General features: G+C 42.1%; 2 protein-coding genes across 5 annotated transcripts in view; both read left to right on the top strand.

Moving 5' to 3' along the window:
- The first annotated feature begins 275 nt into the window (after positions 1-275).
- On the top strand, positions 276-13,446 carry LOC139421035 (kinetochore-associated protein DSN1 homolog). Its single transcript, XM_071171523.1, has 11 exons — positions 276-331; positions 655-685; positions 866-1,169; positions 1,456-1,529; positions 1,681-1,753; positions 4,680-4,767; positions 5,285-5,335; positions 5,415-5,486; positions 8,364-8,511; positions 10,634-10,721; positions 11,420-13,446. Exons 1-11 carry the CDS (start codon positions 297-299, stop codon positions 11,512-11,514), a joined length of 1,059 nt encoding a protein of 352 aa, XP_071027624.1. The 5' UTR covers positions 276-296; the 3' UTR covers positions 11,515-13,446.
- Positions 13,447-14,505: 1,059 nt separating this feature from the next.
- The window catches only part of LOC139421030 (pre-B-cell leukemia transcription factor 1-like), a 51,960-nt gene continuing 42,099 nt past the window's right edge, over positions 14,506-24,366 (top strand). For 2 of the 4 annotated variants that reach the window (XM_071171507.1, XM_071171510.1), the window contains exons 1-2: positions 14,760-15,931; positions 21,703-21,776. In XM_071171507.1, the coding sequence (XP_071027608.1) occupies positions 15,762-15,931; positions 21,703-21,776 (244 nt within the window). In that variant the 5' untranslated portion in view covers positions 14,760-15,761. Of the gene's footprint in view, positions 15,932-19,721; positions 19,836-21,702; positions 21,777-24,366 lie in introns of all 4 variants that reach the window. The other 2 variants (XM_071171508.1, XM_071171509.1) reach the window with 2 other exon arrangements.

Genomic DNA, 24,366 nt, shown 5'->3' with positions numbered 1-24,366 from the left:
GGAGCCACCTCAGATTTCATTTGGTGCCAAACCGTGCTAAAAAACAGTTTTTTTTCAAAAGCTGAATTATGGTAACCATTAGGTTTTTATCTTGAGAGGAGGAGACCGCAACTCGTCCCAAAAAAAAAAAAAAACAGTTTAAGGGACGGCTCATGCAGAACAATGGTAGCTAGATCCTAAGTAGTTCAAATATGTTCAAATGGGGCCACGTCGCTCAATGCTACATTTCCCGACATGCATATCTGTACATGGGAGGGGCGATTTTGTTTGTGCGCGGGCAGATTTTTAAAAATAAAATGGCGGATATTCATTCTGGAGAGCAATCGGAAAGGTTTGTATCTTTTTAGTTAATAACGTTACTGAAAGTTTTTCTGAAGTTCACTGCTTTGCTGTGAAGAATTGGCGTCCTATCTCAGGGGCTCGTATTGGGTTTTCCATTAAATTAGTATCTTCCTAACGTTAACCTCCGACCTCACTTCCCGGCTAACGTTGGCTACTAACGTTGTTAGCTAGTAGCTAACACAGACAATACGCCAATTTTAAAGTAATCCTAGTGTTAGCTGTGTATCAACGTGGCTAACTAGCCATTTCAGCATCAACTATACTCAGTGGTTGTGTTGATTTTTCTCTCTCTTTCATTGATGTCACCCGCAGTTGCGACAGCTCTGCTGAACACCAGAAGATGGTAAGACACTCAAGAGCTGATTGTGTTGTGGTCTAGGCAGATTTGGTTGCACATAAGGGACAATATAATATATATAATATAACCTTACTAAAATGATAGCTAGCTGACGAAGTTAGCATACCATTGACGATAACATAGGAATGATCTTAAAGCCCACTCACATTTTGTCTGTTGATCAAGGTCCACCAAGAAGAAATCCATCAGCAGGGACTTAAAAGAGTTTGCCCTGGGAGTCCAAGCCCAGCAGCTCCTCACCCCAAATCTCCCCGCAGACACACTCCTTCCTCCACCACCACACATATGTCAGAAACAACAGAGGTACAGATGGAGCCGTGTTCTGGAGGAAAGGGGCAGGGAAGGGACCCTGAGGGGGGTGTTCTAACAGAGGGTCGGTCGTTTAGCCCCAGCAGCACGCAAAGGAAATCCTGGAGGAGGTCGACCAGGGGCAGACGCTCTCTCCCTGCCCTCTCCAACACCTCCCAGAGTGAGACCCGAAATTTGTATATTTCAATGTCAACAACATTGGTTTTGGTGTTTGGGATGGGTGACACTAGTCAGAGCGTCCAGTTGGATAGAGGGTATTGTTTACGTCTTCTTGAGCCGTAAAACATATACTCTTTCCGAGCTATGGATAGAGTCAACTACCTATCCCAGGTTGACCCTAAACAACAATGAATGGCAGTAAGGGAAGGAGGCACAATTGGGGCCTAGTGATTTACAAAATACTCTCAAAATACATGTAAACGCTAAGCTAAATGCCTCTCATCCAGCTCTATGCAGGTCAATCAGCCAATCCCTACCCGAGGAGGAGAGGCTGGAGAAACTGATGGAGGCTTCTATGAGGGTATGTTTAAGTGATTACAATTCGCTAGGGGGTGTGTGTTTTTGAAGGTCAGGCTAACTTCAACCTGTAGATTATTACAACATCTATGTGATCCTGGCTGACAATTTATCTCACTTTCTGTGTGTCCCATCTCTCTCCTCTTTGTCTCCAGCTGGCAGTTGAGAAGTTACAAGACTCACTGAGCACGACACCCAACGGCAGTTTAGAGTCACTTCAGACACAAGGTTGGTAGGATTCTTGTACGTCTGTCAAATAAGTAGTTGTTTTGGATTGTAACATCTAGCAAAAAAAACACATCCAATCCCCCCTACTGGTTCGGTGCTGTATTTTGAATGGAGCCAGCCATTTTCTCAATTTCTTAATTCAAAGACTCAATGATGGACACTCTTACTGACAGTTGTGACTTATTTGTGTGATGTATTGTTGTCTCTACCTTCATGCCTTTTGTGCTGTTGTCTGTGCCCAATTAATGTTTGTACCATGTTTTGTTTTGCTACCATGCTTAATCATGTGTTGCTGCCATGCTATGTTGTTGTCTGTCTCTCTCTTTATGTAGTGTCTCTTGTCGTGATGTGTGTATTGTTCTATATTCCCCCGTACCCGCGGGAGGTATTTTGCCTTATGGTAGGCCGTCATTGTAAATAAGAATTTGTTCTTAACTGACTTGCCTAGTTAAATAAGTTGAGTGCAGTGCACGAGGCATACAGTGCATTCGTTAAGTATTCAGATCCCTTCCCCTTTAACACATTTTATTATGTTACAGCCTTATTCTTTGCTATGAGCAAAGGCCTGAATTTTTAAAATGTTTTTCACCTTTATTTAACCAGGTAGCCAAGTTGAGAACAAGTTCTCATTTACAATTGCGACCTGGCCAAGATAAAGCAAAGCAGTTCGACACACAACGACACAGAGTTACACATGGAGTAAAATAAACATACAGTAGAAACAAGTCTATATACGATGTGAGCAAATGAGGTGAGAAGGGAGGTAAAGGCAAAAAAAAAAGGCCATGGTGGCAAAGTAAATACAATATAGCAAGTAAAACACTGGAATGGTAGATTTGCAGTGGAAGAATGTGCAAAGTAGAAATAAAAATAATGGGGTGCAAAGGAGCAAAACAAATAAAATAAATACAGTAGGGAAATAGGTTAAATTTATAGGTGGGCTATGTACAGGTTCAGTAATCTGTGAGCTGCTCTGACAGCTGAATGCCAAGTGTCACTTCTGGATTCCACCTGGCACCAGCATGTTGGTGGCAGCATCATACTGTGGGGATGTTTTTCAGCTGCAGGGACTGGGAAACTATTCAGGATCGAGGGAAAGATGAATGGAGCAAAGTACAGCGAGATCCTTGATTGAAAACCTGCTCAGGACTTCAGACTGTGTTTTTTTTTTGTTTGAATTTTACCCCTTTTTCTCCCCAATTTCGTGGTATCCAATTGTTGTAGTAGCTACTATCTTGTCTCATTGCTACAACTCCCGTACGGGCTCGGGAGAGACGAAGGCTGAATGTCATGCGTCCTCCGATACACAACCCAACCAGCCGTACTGCTTCTTAACACAGCGCGTATCCAACCCGGAAGCCAGCCACACCAATGTGTCGGAGGCGGTGTACCGTGCACCTGGCAACACTGCGCCCGGCCCTCCACAGGAGTTGCTGGTGCGCGATGAGACAAGGAGATCCGGACGACGCTAGGCCAATTGTGCGTCGCCCCACGGACCTCCCGGTCGCGGCCGGTTACGACAGAGCCTGGGCGCGAACCCAGAGACTCTGATGGCACAGCTGGCGCTGCAGTACAGCGCCCTTATCCACTGCGCCACCCGGGAGGCCGAAGGACAACGACTCTAAGCACACTGCCAAGAGAACGCAGGAGTGGCTTCGGAACAAGTCTCTATGCCCTTGAGTGGCCCAGGCAGAGCCTGGACTTGAACCCTTGATCTAACATCTCTGGAGAGACCTGAAAATAGCTGGACAGCAACGCTCCCCATCCAACCTGACGGAGCTTGAGTGGATCTGCAGAGAAGAATGGGGGGAACTCCCCAAATACACGTGACAAGCTTGTAGCGTCATACCCAAGAAGACTTGAAGCTGTAATTTTTGACAAGGGTGCTTCAACAAAGTACTGAGTAAAGGGTCTGAATACTTATGCAAATGCGATACTTTAAAAAAAATGCAAACATTTCTATTTGGGATGCACGATATATCGGAATTGCCCGAGATTATCTAAAAATGCCAACGTCAGTATCGGCTCTGTCTGTCTAGTTTGTGCAAAACTTGGGATGTGCAAAACCGATGTCAAAGCTGACTTGCATACCTATATAACGTAATAACGCCACGTAAAATACACGTGCAACACAGCATTCCTAACCTAGACCACAATGTCTGCTGTGTGGATCTTGCAGTGAACAAGTTGAGCAATCATTTGAAAGGGTAAGAGAATTTCAGCAAGACGACTCAAGGCGAAATCCGTTAATGCCAAGATAATGGAATTGTGTCACTGCTATTAGCTTCACAACATACTATGGAACGCTGTTTAGGTCGTTGCGTGTCCAAAAAGACATGTCAATTAACATGTCAAAACATGTCAAAGCTGCACAAAAGAGTCTGCAAACACCAGCTACGAACAATGTGTTTACAATGATGTGTTGGTAACACAGCATTATTTGTTGGACTGCGTAGCTAGCTAGCATAAATAGAACCCGCCTGAAAACAATGACCAGTAGAAACTGGTCTCCCAATCACAGCCGGATGTGATCCAGCCTGGATTCGAACCAGGGACTGTAGTGACGCCTCTTGCACTAAGATGCAATGCCTTAGACTGCTGCGTGTATATGTTACTATTTAACTGTACTAGAATGCTTCAGGCCGCAAACATTTTGAATATCGTTTTTTTTGGGGGGGGGGCAAGAAATTTTGGCCAAACATTGTCATCGGTGCGTCACTAATTTCGTCAAGCCTGTTTTTGCTCTGTCATTATGGGGTATTGTGTATAGCTTGATGTGGGCGGGGTAAACTATTTAACCTATTTTAGAATAAGACTGTAATGTAACAATGTGGAAAAAGTCAGGGTCTGAATACTTTCCAAATGCACTGTAAGTGTTGTCTAATAGTGTTATCATTCGTTACTGCCTTTCTCTTCCCTGTCTCAGTGGAGGATGTACAGAAGGGGTGGTGTTGCCTGGCCAAAGACCTACGCAGTGAGCCACAGTGTCAACAACCTCCCACAAGCACAGCCAAGTAATGCTGTCTCTAGTCAATCTCATTTTGTTCACTGGCTTAACGTTCTTAAGCATACATACTTACTTTTTTCCTGAGCAGTCTATTTTACCCTTTCTCTTCTATGCACCAACTTTTTTCTGATCCTTTAACATGAGAAATCTGGACGATACGAGTATTGCGATACTCGTCAGTATCGTGGCAAGGAAACAAAACCCGAAGCAGTTTTAACTTCTTTAGGAAAACAACCCTAGTGTTGGAAACAAACAGCATCAGAGTTTCATGTATTCCCCCCCCCCCCCCCAAGCACAACACACGTTATTTTACATACAACAGGTTTTTAAAGGAACAAAGAGTTTGGCCTGCTTCGGGTTTTCATTTTTGACATGGAGAAAATGATTGCAATTCTGGTATCGGCACAGCCCAAAAGAAAAAGGACTGTCATTCTTCTCTATTGATCTTTATTTCTAGTTCAGGCCTTTCTGTATTCATTCAGTCATCTGTTATGAATCCCTTTTGACTGTCTCTTTCTCGCTAGTGACACTGCAATGCAGAACACCTTGGAGCAGACCAGGAAGACTATACACAGGTAACTGATTCTCTGTGTGTTGCTCTGTGTGTGTGTGTGTGTGTGTGCACAATGAATAACAATTGTGATTGTGATTCAGGCTGCAGGCTGAGAGTGCATCTTGGGACTCCCTGTTAGACAAGCATCGGAGTAAAGCTGAAGAATTGGCCAGGTGAGCACATTCACACGCACAAATGACATGCACTCGTTCTGCACTCCCCATGCTCCCAAGTTTTGGGTTGTCAATAAAGTGATTTGTCTTCATGTGCCTGGTGCTCCAGGCCTGGTATTCATAGCTGACTTTGAAAAGGCCTTTGATCAAGTATGACTGGAGTTTTAAAATATAAATGCCTGGAATATTTGGAGAATATTTTATAAAATGGGTTAAAGTTATGTACAGTAACCCTATGTGTAGAACAGTAAATAATAGCTACTTCTCAAAGTTTTAAACTGTCAACAGGAGTAAAACCAGGTTGTCCACTATCGGCATATCTCCCTATTAATTGCTATCGAAATGATAGCTGTTAATCAGATCCAACAATGATATTAAGGGGTTAGTAATCCAGGGCTTGAAAACGAAGGTGTCATTTATACGCTGAGTTTACTATATTACATATTGGATCATAAAAAAAAGTCAACTTTTACTTTACCATACTTTACCATGTAGTTTACCAATAAAATGGTCTGATGGTTGATGTGGACATACTCGGTATATATATCCCGAAAGAAATGATCTCACTCCAATAACTTTTAATAGAAAGTTAGCAAAAATAGATTAGATCTTGCTACCATGGGAAGGATAACACCTGTCTATTCCTGGAAAAATAACCCTGATTAACTCTAGTCATATCACAGTTTACCTATTTGCTTATGGTCTTGCCTACACCTAGTGACCTGTTTTTATTATATGGGCAAAAAAATATATATTTGATTTGGAATGGCAAGTCAGACAAAATTTAAAAGGGCCTATTTATATAATGAATATGAATTCGGGGGGCAGAAATGATTAAATATTAAAGCATTAGACCTCTCTCTGAAGGCGTCAGTCATCCAAAAGTTATACATAAATCCGAACTGGTTCTCTAGCAAATTAGTAAGAATGTCTCACCCCATGTTCAAGAATGGCCTTTTCCCATTACCTCACTTTTGGTAATTTGAAAAGGAAATAATCTCCAATATCATTATTTGTTTAAATAAGCCATAGAAAGTTGTTTGCAATTTCAGTTTAATCCACCAGAAAAGACAGAACTAATATTGGGGTTAAACTCAAATATACTAATTGATAATAAACATCTTTGTAAATTAAATCATAAATAGGACTGGTGGAGTTATGTCACACGCTAGCAAAAATACATGGAAATGGCTGTTCTACCCAATATTACAACCAACTAATTGCAGCGTTTCCATAGTCCCTGTGTCCAAGGAAGCGAAGGTAACCTACCTCAATGATTACCGCCCCGTGGCACTCACGTCGTTAGCCATGAAGTGCTTTGAAAAGCTGGTCATGGCTCACATTGCACACTCTTGGCATTCTCTCAACCAGCTTCATGAGGTAGTCACCTGGAATGCATTTAAATGTTACATTAATTAACAGGTGTGCCTTGTTAGAAGTTAATTTCTGTAATTTCTTTCCTCCTTAATGCATTTCAGCCAATCAGTTGCGTTTTGACAAGGGTAGGGGTGGTATACACAAGATGGCTCTATTTTGGTAAAAGACCAAGTCCATATTATGGCAAGGAAAGAGAAACGTCAGTCCACCATGACTTGAAGACATGAATGTATGTGGAAAACTCAATGTGGAAAATTTCAGGAACTTTGAAAGTTTCAAGTGCAGTCGCAAAAACCATCAAGGGCTATGATGACAGGCTCTCAAGAGGACCGCCACAGGAAAGGAAGACACAGTTACCTCTGATGCAGAGTATAAGTTCAATTGAATTACTAGCCTCAAATTGCAGCCCAAATAAATGCTTCACAGGGTTCAAGTAACCGACACATCTCAACATCAGAGGAGACCGTGTGAATCAGGCATTCGTGGTTGAATTGCTGCAAAGAAACCACTACTAAAGGACACCAATAAGAAAAGGAGACTTGCTTGGGCCAAGAAACACGCACAATGGACATTAGACCGGTGGAAATCTGTCCTTTGGTCTGATGAGTCCAAATTTGAGATGTTTGGTTCCAACTGCCATGTCTTTGTGAGACGCAGAGTAGTGGAACGGATGATCTCTGCATGTGTGGTTCCCACCGTGAAGCATGGAGGAGAAGGTGTGATGGTGCTTTGCTGGTGACACGGTCTGTGACGTATTTAGAATTCAAGGCACACTTAACCAGCATGGCTACCACAGCATTCTGCAGCGATACTCCATCCCATCTGGTTTGGGCTTAGTCCCACTATCATTTGTTTTTCAACAGGACAATGGCCCAACACACCTCCAGGCTGTGTAAGGTCTATTTGACCAAGAAGGAGAGTGATGGAGTGCTGCATCAGATGATCTGGCCTTCACAATCCCCCAACTTAATCCAATTAAGATGGTTTGGGATGAGTTGGACCGCAGAGTGAAGGAAAGCAGGCAACAAGTGCTCAGCATATGTGAGAACTCCTTCAAGACTGTTGGAAAAGCATTTCAGGCGAAGCTGGTTGAGAGAATGCCAAGAGTGTGCAAAGTTGTCATCAAGGCAAAGGGTGACTACTTTGAGGATTCTAAAATATATTTTGATTGTACACTTTTCTGGTTACTACATGATTTCATAGTTTTGTATTGACTATTATTCTACAATGTAGAAAATAGTAAAAATATAGAACCTTTTGAATGAGTAGGTGTGTCAACTTTTGACTGGTACAAAAAATATGGGGATTGTAAATGAAGCAGACAATTACATTGATGGAAGCTACAGTCTATCTGCAATATTAAAGCTGATCTGCTCCCAATGCTTGTTAATTGTACAGCATGGCATGATAACGATACAAGAGTTGGCTACAGACCATTTTAGGGCCATGGTTTTTGGTTTGAGGAAATGTGTCGATATACTACCTCCTTTCCCTTTGCAGGCGAGTGGACCAGTGCCAGGAGACGGGGGTGACATTAGACCCTAGCTGCCTGGCCCAGTCCTCACAGAGCCAGCTCATCCAGAACAAACCTGATTACCACAGCCTGCTCTGCAGACAGCAGCCCGTACTGTCCACTATGGACATGGTGGTAAGACGGACAAACTAGTATTATACCACCTGGGGACGGTTTCTTGGACACAGATTAGGCCTAGTCCTAGACTAAAAGCAAGCTCATTGGAGAATCTCTGAAATAGTTTTATAGTCTGGTGTTTGGCTTTTTGTGTCCAGGAAAAAGGCCTGTGGGGTTTAAAATGTTCTATTGGGCAAATCTTAAAATCCATCTAAGCCACATTTTCACTTAGTCATGCATTTATGTCAATAGGAGACTACAAATAATTCTACATTTGACTGAAGTGGAAGTTAGGATTCACCCCTCAGTGTTCTGTGTAAAATGCTCAGAAAGTAAAAGATGTTAGCTGCAGTGCACACATTGTAGCTCAATGCAATATGTTTTTTTTTGACAGCTAATGTGTCTGTGAACAGTGTCCGTACTTGCCTTCAGGGTAGAGCAACATTTTTTTTTTTTTTTTCAATATTTATCACACCCTTGTGTGTGTGAATTAATCTAACATAAATCGTCCATTAATAGCCTGAGCAAGGGCTGGGCGGTATACTGTATTTTACTGTATACTGGTATTGCTGCACAGACCGGTTTGTGTCTTTTAGTTTATCTTTGTGTAACAGTATTTTAATGTTTGGTTTGTTTAAATGTTACATCACTCTGTGTGTAATGTCTGTTTTTATAGTTTACTCCGTTTGCTACTCGTCTTCTCTCTCCTTCCCCACACACCCAGCTCATTTTCACTCAAGGAAATCAGCTTTTGCTCTACCATGAGTTCACTAGCTAGCTAATACAGCCTGATACCAAAGATTTTTACAACTAAACCAAGATGGACCCACAGCCTGTCGTTTCCAATGAGAACAAATTAGTCTTAGTGGGCAGAGCCAAGCACAAGGAAGCGAGATCCTGTTGGTGCGTTCTAATATACATCTGCATATTTCCGTTAGGGAACGCCTACTCTAAAGTGCGCGTGTGCAGTAACTAAATTTGCCTTTGCACTCCTAAATGTGATTTTAAATATAAAAAAAACTTTTGCAAAGGGTAAAGTCTACAAAACTTAGTCTCCTCTGTTCATAACAGATGATAGTTTTGGGAACAGAACTATTGAAATCAAATGTTTCGTTAATGAGTGTTTGCAGAATGTCACTCAAAATCTATCCCGTTCCATCTTCTCCCACTACCATTTACATTTATAAGTCCGGTGAAATATGTCTCCTTGTACAACAGTATACTCTAAATCTGAGAGGAATAGGCAAGGCATTCATATTTTAGTTACATCAAGTAAGAGGACATGTAATGTAACATCTAATTAGCGTCCCCTGAGAAACGCTGACCAATATTTTGGTTTCTACCCTGTCACATTAACCCCTCGTTGTCATGTCAAACAATACTGTATTCAAAGTGCCCAGTCACTTTATTCAAAGTTTGATTGAACAATAAAAAATAATCAGAATGTAGAAAGCCCCATTTTTAAAACACTTGAATGTACAGTACAAGTCAAAAGTTTGGACACCGACTCATTCATGGGTTTTTCTGTATTTTAACTTTTTTCTACATTGTAGAATAATAGTAAAGACATCAAAACTATGGAATCATGTAGTAACCAAAAAAGTGTTCAACAAATCAAAATATATTTTAGATTATTCAAAGGAGCCACCCTTTGCCTTGATGACAGCTCTCTTGGCATTCTCTCAACCAGCTTCACCTGGAATGCTTTTCAAACAGTCTTGAAGGAGTTCCCACATATGCTGAGCACTTGTTGGCTGTTTTTCCTTCACTCCTGTGGTCCAACTCATCCCAAACCATCTCAATTGGGTTGAGGTCAGGTGATTTGTGGAGACCAGGTCATCTGATGCATCACTCTCCTTCTTGGTAAAATAACCAACAATCTCAAATTTGGACAGATTTCAACTGGTCAATTGCTCGTGTTTCTTGGTCCAAGCAAGTCTCTTCTTCTTGTCCTTTTTAAAATAAACTAGGCAAGTCAGTTAAGAACACATTCTTACTTACACTGGCTTTTGTTGGAGATGGGCGCATATCGAAGGCTGGCGTTTTATTACTGTTCGAGTTGTGAAAAGCTCACATCACCTTCTTAAATTGTGGTTTGCTAGCTCTACACGTAATAAAAAAACATTATCTTCCTCCATAGATGGACACCCAGTGTAAGATGGTCAGGGAGCTGCTGTCCATACTCGAACAGTCTCAGCTACTGGTGAAGGAGACAAGCTGCAGATTGGGTAAGGATATGTCTGTCTGGGTGGATGAATGGATGTAGTGGTTCTCAGGGTTGTGTTCAATAGGGCAGAATGTTTGCAAAACCTTTTATTTTATATATATATATATATTTTTGCTATTTAGGTAGTACCTTTCATTCTGTTTCAAAATGTTTTCTCCCAGCTTAACACTTTTCTTGACTTATTAAAGACCCCATGCAGTCTTGTTTTTAAATCATCACTATATGTCTAATAAATCACTTATTTAATGAAAAATAACAATTATATTTGGATCATTTAATTCCCAGAGCCTTCTTTGGCCGTTGAAATGTTCAGTCTGATCAGATGGGCGTTAGGAAGCAAATTTCAATATAGTTGCATGCAGAGTCCTGAGAGGATGGTCTAGAGCCTACCCGGATGAACAGTCTTTTATAAGCAGGTCACCATGTGATGATGTGTGCCAAAAGTTCCATCCCACCTGAACGGGCTGAAATTCCAGGCATTTTCTTTCAAATAGCTCTTACAAAAAGTGCATTATCATAATTTAAAAAATGTCACTGTTGACCTCAGTGTGGAAATATTTATAAACAGGAAAATTAAGTTAACTGCACCTCCCCTTTAAAATAAAAAAAAATTGTGTTGGAATATACTCAATGTGTTTTTAAAATATATTTGTTGTGATCATGTATTAAGTGTGTACTTCTATCTCTCCCCCCCATCAGCGACTGATGTGGGATTCCAGGAACTCTCCTCTGACCCAGTCAGGGATCTACTGGCAGGACCCCCACCCTCTGTATCAACCAACGCATCATCCTAGTACCTCTGTCTAAGGGTTGTCACAATACAGAATCACGGTACAACCATACTAGATTTTTCATGGCAAAAAAAAGAACTAAGCAGACTGAATTCTGGCTTTGTACAAGCAAGACAAAGCACACCTTTAATAGAAATGACTGTATTGTGACCTTTCGTCTCGTCCAGGTTCACTCAATGAATGACCAATAGAAAGATCAGTCTGGCTTTTTCTGTGTTTTCTGTATTTATGGGTCTTCACTCTGTACCCATGGCTCTCTAAGTTAGCTGTTCTCTTTGGTGCCTTGTGTGGTTTGTAAATAATAGTCTCTGGTATCTTTCTTCATGGGATGAATGTTGACTATTTCTGCTATAACCTATCTATTCTAATCCTATTCCACCACTATACTATGGCACCCTATTCCTTATATAGTGCACTAATTTGTAACAGAGTGCTATGGGCCCTTGGTCAAAAGTATGACTTTTATATAGGTTACAGGGTGCCATTTGGGACGGACACCCCACTCTCCCTACAAAACGTATCTTGTTGGCCACCAGAGGGCGATCTCACCTTTTTTATTTAAGCAGTTAATGAATATTCACCTATAGTAAAAGATGTAGAAAATATTCACCTGCAGTGGATGTCTTGGGGCTAATTTGCACGATACCAGCTTTCCTTTTATTTTCCTGTATATTCTTGTAAAATAAAATGTGAATGTTTTGTATATTATTAACAGCAATTATCTGAATTTGTCTTTTGCTTTCTGACCATTGAATTGGTTGTTTTAAAACCAGGTCCCAGACCTCTTTGTTTTTAACCCTTCATAAACAAGAAAATGTGAAATGTTATTCCATCCCAACTCCTTTGAAACATCATTGGTTTCAGTGTGTAACAAGGGGATGAATTCTCTTTACACACAACTTGTTAGTTCTCACAACACACCCTTGTATCTTATGTATTATAATTTACTCCCTGTCCCTTTCTTATCCTGTAATCTTTTCTGTTTTGGCCAAAGATTCGGTCCTCTTTTCTCTCCTCTGGCACTGCTGTCTTCCTCTGTCCCTTCTCCTGTCCATCAGGGAGGAAGCCCCTCCCCCACCTCACCGTGATTCCCTCCCTCTCCTTTCACCAGGTTACTGATGCAGAACGAGGGCCTGACATTATGCCAAGAATTTCATGACCCCCCCCCCCACTTTTTTTTCCTTTTTCAATATCATTCACTCACTATCACCTCTTAAATCTTCTCACCATATTTCATGCTATATGGTTGTGCCTCTTACCAGGAGAAACATTAACAATTGAATGTGTCCCTGACGTCGACAAGGAATAATTCCTCAGATAACTTTAACAGTCAATAGTTACATTTGCATGAACAGTGTGATGTCTTTTTTGAGAAACTGTGTGAAAGGAATTAGACGGGCTCAAATTCTGCCCAAATAGGAAAGGTGTCCTGCACCTACTGACTCAAATCACCATGATATTTGGTCTTTATTTATTGCTGTATTACAAACATGTATTTTCTGTGGGCTGTTCTTGCATTGGGGAGTGGGGGGTGCATGGTGAGAATGAGAGAGAGAGAGAGGACAGAGGGAGAAAAGTGGGGTTGTGCGCGCGGGAGAGTCATGGAGGGAGGGTGGTGCACGGCAAGGGATCGATTCTTATTTGGATGGAAATAAGGCTGGGTGCTTGTGGAATGAGAGAGAGGGCATCTCCTGCTTACAAATTGAAAGAAGTCAAGTCACGTATTCGGGTACTGAAGAAACACATTCACAGAACAAACAGGATCTAAAAAGAGAAATATAGTAGAGAACAAGATACAAAATATGGATTAGCACATTAGTTATTGATCATGTATACTTTCTTTAGATTTGACATCACTGCTTTACATTAGTCTTACAATTATAGAGTTTGCAAATGGACCAAAAATGTATTCAAATAAACTGGGTTGAACGTGAATGTTTTTTTGTGACCCGTAATATGCCTGGTCCTACTTTTGATGTGTAAATGCCTGTCGGTGCTATACAAATGTTTCTCTCCCTGTTAGGTCAGGTCTTTATGAAATCTACTCCCTCTCCCTTCTCTAACTTCAGATTGATTAGGCATTGACTGTGGAAGAGGGATGCATCGAGCGTCAGCAGAATCCACGGCCAGTTTTGTCCCGTGCACTCCCCTTCGTGGTGTGCACACCTATTATTCCAGCACAGCAGTCAGCCTTCTCTCCATGTCTATTCAGTCTCCCAACTCATCTAGCGGAGCTGCTCTCTCATCTGAGCGATAAAGTGCAGCAAAATCGTCCACGTTTGCAGAAAAAAATGGACGTTTGTATTCAATCTGTTCTGTATATATTTCTCACACTAAAAGACATAAGAGGATGTTTCATGGGATGTTTCTGAACACGTCCTGTTTATTAGTGGCCTGTTTGTTGGTGTGATTTGTTCCAATTTGACACATTTTTAGTAGACTAATTATAAGATACTTCAATATTGGTCCCAGTTACTGTATGAGTCAGTCATTGATTTGATCAATGGGTGGAGCGTGGTGGTAATTCAATCGACTGACAGTTCAGGGTTGAGGGGATCTTGACAGTAAAGAAAACATACACCACTAATTACAATTGTGTCAGACAGACACTTAGCCAAGTCCAATAAGTACCCCCTTAATCAAACTCAACCCCTTGATCTGCCCCCTGAAAACTTAGTGTGCCACCGAGGTCAAGACCTCTCGACAGTACTATTGTAGCAGAAGTGCTTCCGTGAAGTCTTTTCGCATAAAAAATAACCATGCCTGTGACCTGAATGCCAGCCTTAGCTCAGTGGGCAAACACTGATTAGGGTCATCTGCATGTCAGAGAAGGGAGCGAAACTGGTTCAATACAAAAGTCTAAAATTAGCCGACTGAAGTTTTTCATATGGCCCTGGATTAGTTTATATGAAACAGGAAAATGTCTATAAAAAAATCACATGGAAAGTAAATATCTAATCAAATACAATCTGACGCAGTAGCATCGTGAATTGAATGCGCGATATTGTATGGTCACAGAGTTGGCTGTGACTTCATGAGCAGCAGGGAGAAAACAGCAAAGGAAAGCGCTAACCTTTATCGGGGAAAAAGATCTGAGAAAACACACACTACTGCAGCCAAGAGTGTTACGGAATTCAACTTTCCGTGGCTGCCCGGTGGAAAAGAATGACATTATAACTTTCAGCAAACATTTTTTTCCTCAAACGTGATTATTATTATTTTTTTTTACGTGGGAGGAGAATGACTGTCCCAACTGAGGACCTGTAAAAATATACTGGTGATCATTTTGTTGTTAGCTAACTATTTAGCATGTCAGCGTCGTTGCCTTTTAAACTAGCATTGCCCACTTGCTAAATTTTGTTTGGAATAATTCAATCAGTTGCGATTCTATTTTATCACACATCAAGCTAGCTAGTTATGTTCTGAGCTTTTAGCATTGTGGTCCTCGTTAACATGTTTTGCCACTTTTAATTCAGTTAGCGTTATTTACTTGCGCCAGCATAGTTATCTAAAATTAACCCACACTTTACCTGTTATTTGCATAGCTAGTGTTATCAAATTATAGTAATTTAGTTATTTTCTTTACCGATGCCATACGAGTTTGTTTTACGCACTTGAAGTATCTAGCTAACTGGCTACTTAGCGAGCTAATTTGGTAATTAGCTACACTAGCTAGCGCGACCTGGTGTTCTGTGAACGATGCACACTGGTCCTGGCGCTGCCTTTTCCAGTCTGCGAAAACAGTACTCTTGTTTTGATAAGCCCCTTTGAACCACCGCAAGTGTGATTTATTAACGTATGACTCTAGCTAGAAAGGTGTTCGGACATTTTGTTTGGTCTTTATTTATTTTGCATTATTTTGAATGCATATTTTATTCGCCGGACAGAACGCTTTTCTTCTTGTTTTAGCGTGAGGCGCTGTCTGCCAGCTCCATCGTTAGTGGATGTGTCCGTTGCTTTTTTCCCTCTGTATGTTTCTTAGGGCTACACAGCTAGCTTGCCAGTTGCTTAGTTAGCAGCATTTATTCGCTAGCTTACCGTGGTTATTGACATCGGCGAGCAGCACAAACCGTTTATGAATGTGGAACTGCTTTGGAATTGTATTTTTTAGGTTAACTAGCTGGCTGTAATTAATTACTATCAGCCAGTGGCGTATGATTTGCGCTGGGGGTTTCATTGTTAGCTAGCTATCTGGCTAATTGTGTGAATTCGATTGTGAGGAAAGGACCTAGGTTTCTTTGAAAGTAGCTATGGATGATCAGACGCGAATGCTGGCAGGTCTCGCCGGACTCGGCGGGTTATCACAAGGCGACCCAGACTCTGTTAGAAAACAGCTCGGTCAACCGCAACAAGACATTGGGGATATTCTACAACAGATCATGGCCATCACAGACGAAAGCCTGGACGAGGCGCAGGCCAGGTAAAAAAAAACGTGCTGTGAAGATGAGACAAGATATGTTTTTGTTAATGCTGTCTTGTGTTCTGTTGCTCGCTTGTTGCCTGGTACAGTACAATTATGGATATTTTTGATGTGATGCACGCTGCTTTATTCAGTCACTTGTGGTTTTGTCAACAACAGAAGATTTCATTATCTGACAAATAATATAATGGTGGGCAAACGTTACACGAAAAGAAGAAGCAGGCTCCCCACACAGACGCACAGAATATTGCTCTACGTTATAGCCTAGCCCAGGGGTGCCAAACATACGGCCCAGGGGCCGGATTCGGCCCGCGAGGGGACCAATCTTGCGGGTGGTTTAAGTAAAGTCATTTATATTTTTGTGTGGAGGAAAACGAAGTCAAAATACTTTAAAATTACTAAAACAAAATCTTAACTGTGTAGAAATGATAATGGACCTACATTCATAGAGTTTCTTGACTGTGTCCAGCTCGCAAAATGAAAGCTAAACAGTCAGGGAGCATCAAATTCCCCCAAAATATGATTTTTTTTTGCAAATTTGGAAGGAAAGGAAATTAACACATTTTCAGTGCAGCTCTCCGGGTGGACTTCATTGAAAACCGAATGCGGCCGCGTGGCAAAATGAGTTTGACACCCCTGGCTTAGCCCGTTCATAGACGCAAACCACCGTTAATGCCTAGTGACAATAGTATCTTCTGGCCAGGGTAGTTGTGTTAAGAGCCCCACCATTTATGCTAAACGTTAACATGCATTGTTTGTGGTACAAGTTTGTAAACATAATGAACGTATCTTTCATATCAGGGAGAAATAATACAAATTAATTAAAATAAAAAGTTAAATTACTGCACACCTTTTTTATAGGGCTTTAGGGTTCCCACATGGCCATATTTCCATCTTAAAGCGCTTGTTTTACAGAAGACAGTCGACTACCTGTGCCAATTGGCTTTCGGCGTCTCTAAACACCTGTGTAAATGGAAAACTGACGCCGCACAAAATTGTTGTTTAACATACTGTCTGCTGCAACTGTGTTAAAGCAGTGTACAGTAAGTGTATGTTTTGCATTTGTGAAATTATTTTGATATTAAAGAGGGCTTTATGTTTCTAGAACTATACCGCTATTGAGAATCTATTCACGTTTAGATGGAGTATTTGGCTGTGTTGGCTGGCAGAGCCAATTCGCCTCTAAACAGAATATGTAAGATCTTTGGACTATAAGGACTAATGTTAGGCTCCTTTAGGCTATTATTGGGCCTGTGTTTTACAGCTCAAGATTAGAACATCTCTCATTGCATTGTGGTTTTCAGACATAGTGACATCTGTGTCTGAGTTCATATTTTGATGTACACTTATGCAAATAGCCCATCTGATTAGTTCCTAGGTTGTTGGAAAGCCAGGGCAAACAATATTACCTGGGTTATGTAAAATATAACATGCAGATCTATGATGCCTCGTCGGTTCACCTCGATCTCTTGAACAGTGGGCACAACTACATGAAAACTGAAGTTTTACCCAGCAAGCTTTTGTCTATCAAATGCCCATACCATGCGACACTAGTGCATGTAATACAAATACATTTGCAGTATGCACTTGTAAAAACACATTTCAACTTGTTTAAATACTAACCCTACATTGTACTGTCTGTCCCCTATTACTAAACCTATCTTGAAGTGATGATAGTGTGTCAGACCACCATCTTTTTAATACAAAGTGGATGAACATTATGAAATGTCACTGTTTTCCTCTTTCATACACATTAGCATTAATTTAGTGGGGGGGGAGTCTACGTCACTGTGAACGTAGGGAGGAGACATCCCAAAGATCCCAAATAGCAAGTACCATTATGTATGCGTCCCAAATGGCACCGTATTCCCTCTATAGTGCACTACTTTTTACGTTGTGCACTATATATAGGGAATAGGGTGCCAGTTTGGACACATGTAAATACACTTGATTAATCTCCTACATTGTCATTATCTATGCTAATCAGGCCTCCTTTAATTGAGCCGTCGCTGTCGGTGATGAGCTTTTCAAATTCAAATGGTCGTTAGTTAAAATGTTGGAGGGACTTCACTTGTGTGGGCTTGTAAAAATGATTCGCAATGCCATATCTGATATGACACATCAACATGGTTATGGAAATATAATAGCATGGTATAGGACAAGTTAATCAGTCACTTGTGTTTTGACAGAGCAGTCATTAATATTTTAGGTCTCTCACTTCAATTGTTAATGTATGCAGAGTATATGTTTGCATATCATGACTGGGTGTGTGTGTGTGTGCATGACAATAAGCAAATTACCCATATTCATATGCCATGTGGCTCCGAGGAGCCGTAGGTCAGCTGAAGTCGGGGGGGGGGGGGGGGGGGGGGGGGGCGTCAGAATTGTGAACAAAAGACGCGGCTGTCCCAATACGAGGCTGTGGCCAGTGTGTGTGAAGTGTCATTAGCTAGTGATTTTCCACCCCACATTTGACCACCTGGTTCTCTTAATTAATTCACTCCCTCCCGTCCTGATGGTGTGCATCCTTTTCATTTTGCACGGGGTGCAATCAATTCTCCTATAATGTGTACGGGAGTGCAGCTGTCCGAAAATCTAGCTTCTATTAATGAGAATTGAGGGAGGGGGGTGCTGGACGCTACACGCAGCTTATGATGATTCTGATGAACTCAAGGATATTGCCTTTACTGTTAAGGGTATAACTTTGAAGACGTAATTAACGACCTGAAATACGTGCTCAAGAAAAAATGTAGGTCCAAAATAATGTTAGTGTGTTTACAATGTTAAAGGCCTCTTTTTCTTTCTCTATGGTGTGTGCGATGTGGTTGTGTGTGTTTCTAGATGGCTGTTGTACTATAGTGTCTGAGAGATGTTCAGAATTGAGCAGTTCTTTTTTTATTTATTTTTTATTTATTTATGACTTGCCTAGCAGTTCTCCTGCTCCTTTAGTACTTCTCATCTGAGGATGGAGTCAAACTCTTAGGCAGCAGCTAAATCCTATTATGTGTAGGGTTGTCACGATACTCAACCCTACACATAACCCTAATTAGTTGTATATGCAGGTCTGAAGACTTGAGATGCTCTAGATCAGTGAAATTACACACTAGTTGTTTCTCTCAGCAGAGGTAAGCTAGATTGATTTATTTTTATTCGAAAGTTTAACAAAATACATATACACACCTTATACATTTGGAAACTTGCCAGGGATGACAGTCAATTACTTATTTCCATACAGCAGCAAGATGGAGAAAGAAGTCGATGGACGGCTGATTTTCGACTTGGACATGATATAGCCCATCATGGATTAGTCCAGTCCATGATTTGGATGGTCTGATAAAGGCCTATTAAATTCTGATAAAAAATGTTTGCTTTTGATTTTGACTAAATGCTCTCCTATCACTCGAAACAAGAGGGCCAAATGAGGTGACTGCCGCTTTGATTGGCATATCTCTGTGCGCACACACGCACACACACACACACATACGCCATCAAATGTAGCCTACCTAGGCCATGCATGTCACCTGTGGGGCCCCTTGCATGCATACATAGCCCTTATACTGACCTGGAGTGTGGGGTGTTACTTTCTGGGCCGGGTGGCATGAGAGAACCGATGAGATGGACAACAGTGGTGCTAGGGAACTGCGTACCTGGTCTGACCTAGTGTGATAGGAAAACATTAGCCGTTCTATCTGGGTGGTAGCGGAGATAACAGATGAGACGACGACGACAACTAGTGCACTACCTGTCCTGCCCGCCCCTCACCCTCTCCTCCCTGTTACCCCATGTCCAGATGCTGGCCAGAGGAGTCGCCGGCGCACTGGGGCGGATCAGATGACCCTGCAGAGGGAGGGGAAGCTGGGGGGGGCACGGCAGGAGGTGGCCTGCCGCTCAACTTCCAGCACAGGTCAGTAGTGTATAAGTCTACCGGACCCACAGGACCGACCGCATGCCCCATGAAAGGACGAGCACCACACCTGCTCCTGCTCATACCCCCCCACCCCCTGACTCCCACCTCCCTCCATAGCCCCTCTCCCACTCAAATCCAGCAGTGATTTTTCAAATAAAAAAAATATGTTTTTTCCTGAGCAGCTCTCGAAAATGTAAGCTCAGTGAGACAAACCTGTGTAAATAAAGGCTACATAGAATTAAGACTCACATACAGGTGGACACAATTATGCGCTCGCTCGAAGGAGTAACGTAACGAGCGAACCCCTCGTTATTGGCAGACGCATCAATATACACTTCTTATCAGCAAAAAAATGCTCACGCATTTCCCAATATGATATAGCCTAGGTTAGGCCTCCTACATGGACACGAGTGGAGTTGAGGTTAGGTGTTGCCTACTCATATTCATTTGTCTTGGTTGTTTTCATTCTCCCTCAGATGCCTGTGTCGGGTCCGTTTCAAAAGTTTATCAGTTGAACACTTTGTCCATCTCTCCTTTTGGGTAGTATTATTTTTAACCTGTTATTTGGTGATTTATTTATTTTTGTTATCCATCAAATCCACGAATGTACGTTTTAGCTGTCGTGTATTTCAGCACATGATCTCCCAATGTATTTCATACGTTTGAAAATGAGATGTTATAAATAGGCATAGACGATAAAAATAAAAAAAAATCATAAAGGTTCCCTTCAGATGAGGACCACAGCTCTAGGGACATGACACTCTGGAAGGGCTCAATATTAAGCTCTTCACTGAAGCTGCACAGATCAGAGCAATGATGAATATGTGAGTCATGTTTCTATGTGTGTGTGTACAGGGATTTTCAGACTTTAATGTCAAGGCCTCTTAAATATTATGAGCCCCTGGGCAAGAACCCCCTGCTAAAAAATGAATTTTCACAAGCCGCCATTTAAGTTCCTGAGAGCAGCATGCAGCTCACAAGCTTTGCAATGACTACCAGTGGTAATACTGCTATTCCACACATTTTGCCATGAGGTTGAGAGAGAATTTTTGCAGTTTAAAAGCATATGTCCTACTATTCTACACATTTTGGCGTGGCTTAAGACACATTCATATGCTATCTGAGCAGTTTGAGTCCCTAACAAAGTTTTTTTTTTTTGGGGGGGGCTGCCTCTGGAAATATTAATATTTTGTGTGTGTGTGTGGGGGGGGGGCTGGAAGTCGGGGCCCCTGGGCGCATGCCCTGCGTGCCCGTCAGTAATAAGGCCCTGACTACCACTGCTGTACAGTTTGTGCGCATGTGAGCGAGCACTAAGCAGTGATGGAGCATGGCCCATTAGTTTGTTTTAATTGAATATTCTAATTGAGAGTTTATAATATAATTAAAAGTCAAGTGTCACTGAGTGGGTGTTCAGCAGAGTATGCTTTCAACAAAAAATTGCTGTGCGGGTACAAAAGTAACATGGCTTGGGAGGGAACTTTACTGTGCTACGGGGGGCCGAGCTATTAAAATCAATGTGAAACTGTGGATGTATTCTAGACCTATATCTTTGTCATTCATTAGTATCAGAGCTTGTAACCCAGATGTAGATCATTTCTTTGTTTAATTCCTGTGGTAATACAACTGTTTTCCTTTTTTTTTTGTATTTTGTTTATATTAGCTTTTAGAAATCCACTAATACAGAACCTTGCTCAACCATATCAACGCTGGATGGGACGAACCTCATCGACTCCAACCTAGCTCTCTTTTCCTTGGAACGGCACATACTATGAAATGACTAGAAGATGTACCTGCATCTCCTTATCTTACCTCCAACCCGCTCTCTCTCTCTTCTCCCCCTCGCTCTCTCCTTTCTCGCCGGTAGGAAACACGCCCTGAACTGTCACAGAATGAAGCCCGCCCTCTTCAGCGTTCTGTGTGAGATCAAAGAGAAGACGGGTGAGTCTCCACTTCCCTTTTTTGTTCTCAACTCTCATCCCAGTCTGCCTGAATCCCAGTTCGCTACCATTTCTACTGAAATGTGCACTCAATAGGAATTGTTTTATATCGCAAACACACATTTCTGTGAAAACAGACAATAAAATGGTATCTTAACCCCCCCACCCGACACGTTTCAAAGCATTGGATTGGTGTAAGCATGACCTGTATTTCCAGGTTGTTTGTTTCAGACATAGGCCCTATGGGTGCCTCCATTGGTTCGTTAATGGTTCCCTTGGCACCTGGTTCATTACCTATTTATACCTCAGATAACACTGTGTATTGATCTCATTGGTTGATTTGGTAGCTGAGGTTCGAAAGGAAATTAGATGGTGGTTTTTGTTATGCTGAGGTGATCTTAACCTGCTGGAAGCGATCGCGCTAATTTCATCAATGTGGAGTACACTTTACTTGTCTGGGAGCAATTTCAGTCAGGGAAAGGATCTGTGACCATACTTTTTATTTATTTATATATATATATATATGAGTATGAGTGAATGTGGACACCCCTTCAAATGAGTGGATTCGGCTACGAGGCACGCCCGTTGCTGACGGGTGTATTAAATTGAGCACACAGCCATGCAATCTCCATAGACAAACATTGACAGTAGATTTGCCTTACTGAAGAGCTTAGTGACTTTCAATGTGGCACCGTCATAGGATGGCACTTTTCCAACAAGTCAGTTCGTAAACTTTCTGCCCCGGTTAACTGTTATTGGGAAGTGGAAATGTCTAGGAACAACAACTGCTCAGCCATGAAGTGGTAAGCCACACAAGCTCACAGAACGGGACCGCCGAGTTCTGAAGCGCGTAATGTGTAAAAATAATTTGTCTTCGGTTGCAACATTTATTAGCGAGATCCAAACCTCCTCTGGAAGCAATGTCAGCACAAGAACTGTTCGTCGGGAGCTTCATGGGTTTCCATGGCCGAGCAGCCGCGCACACAAGCCTAAGATCACCGTGCGCAATGCCAAGCGTTGACTAGAGTGGTGTAAAGCTCACCGCCATTGGACTCTGGAGTAGTGGAAACATGTTCTCTAGGGGGATGAATCACGCTTCAGAATCTGTCAGTCCGACAGAGAAATCTGGGTTTGGCGGATGCCAGAAGAACAGTACCTGCCCAAATGCATATTGCCAACTGTAAAGTTTGGAGGAGGAATAATGGTCTGGGGCTATTTTTAGTGTATTTTTGTTCATGGTTCGGCTAGTCCCCTTATTTTCAGGGAAGGGAAATCTTAACGCTACAGCATACAATGACATTCTAGACGATTCTGTGCTTCCAACTTTGTGGCAACCGTTTGGGGAAGGCTCTTTCCTGTTTCAGCATGACAATGCCCCTGTGCACAAAGCGAGGTCCATATAGAAATGGTTTGTTGATCGGTGTGGAAGAACTTGACTGGCCTGCACAGAGCCCTGACCTCAACTCCATCGAAAACCTTTGGGATGAATTGGAACGCTGACTGCGAGCCAGGCCTAATCGCCCAACAGCAGTGCCCGACCTCACTAATGCTCTTGTGGCTGAATGGATGCAAGTCCCCGCAGCAATGTTCCAACATCTAGTGGAAAGCCATCCCAGAAGAGTGCAGGCTGTTATAGCAGCAAACGGGGGACCAACTCCATATTAATGCCCAGGATTTTGGAAGGAGATGTTCACCGAGCAGATGTCCACATACTATTGGTCATGTAGTGTAGCTTTTCCAGACCAGCCATGGCTCTCATTGAAAAGTTATCCGTTCCTATCTTATTAGCTATTCCAGTCAGCTAGCTAGCGGGCAGCTCTCTCTGGCATTGTTCAAAGGAGGAGGCCAGCTCAGGAGTGGATGGATGGATGGCAGATTGATGGTTGTGGTGACTAGCGTAGGAGGAGATGGGCTGGGCTTTACAGCTACCTGCCCTCCTTTCTCTCCACTCTTTTACCTCTCTTTTTCATGGATTCTCTCCTTTCCCTGCCTTAAATTACGTCCCCATCCTCCTCTGCTCCCTCCTCTCTTCCCTCTCCTTTTGCAATACAGTTTGAAAGTGCTGCTGCACTGCCGCCTGTTGTGGTGACCTTTCAGTAGTGCATTATTGCTCTCTCCTGATAGGACCAGACTAAAGGGTAGGCTTGAATGGGTGGGGGATAGCCTGTTGCCCAGGCAACTTGTTGCCCAGGCAACTTGTTGCCCAGGCAACTTGTGGCCTTATTTACCCTAATGCCATTCACTTCGATATTTCACATTAAGCCTTCTAGTGGAGAGAGGCCTGAAAATGTGGGGATGGAATGGAGGCGGTGGGAGTTATAGGTTATATCAGGTTGGTTTGGATGTCACCTTCAGCTTTGCTGTGGTTATTACATTAAATACACTGAACAAAATATATAAATGCAATTTCACTGCGTTCATATAAGGAAAACAGTTGAATTAAATAAATTCATTAGGCTCAAATCTATGGATTTCCCATGCCTGGGAATGCAGATATGCATTGTTTGGTCACAGATGCCTTTTAAAAAAACCTGGAAGTGGCATGGATCAGAAAACCAGTCAGTATCTGGTGTGACCACCATTTACCTCAT

Source organism: Oncorhynchus clarkii, chromosome 12 (genome assembly GCF_045791955.1).
Source record: "Oncorhynchus clarkii lewisi isolate Uvic-CL-2024 chromosome 12, UVic_Ocla_1.0, whole genome shotgun sequence".
Taxonomy (NCBI): domain Eukaryota; kingdom Metazoa; phylum Chordata; class Actinopteri; order Salmoniformes; family Salmonidae; genus Oncorhynchus; species Oncorhynchus clarkii.
This window is presented reverse-complemented; position numbering and strand designations above follow the sequence as displayed.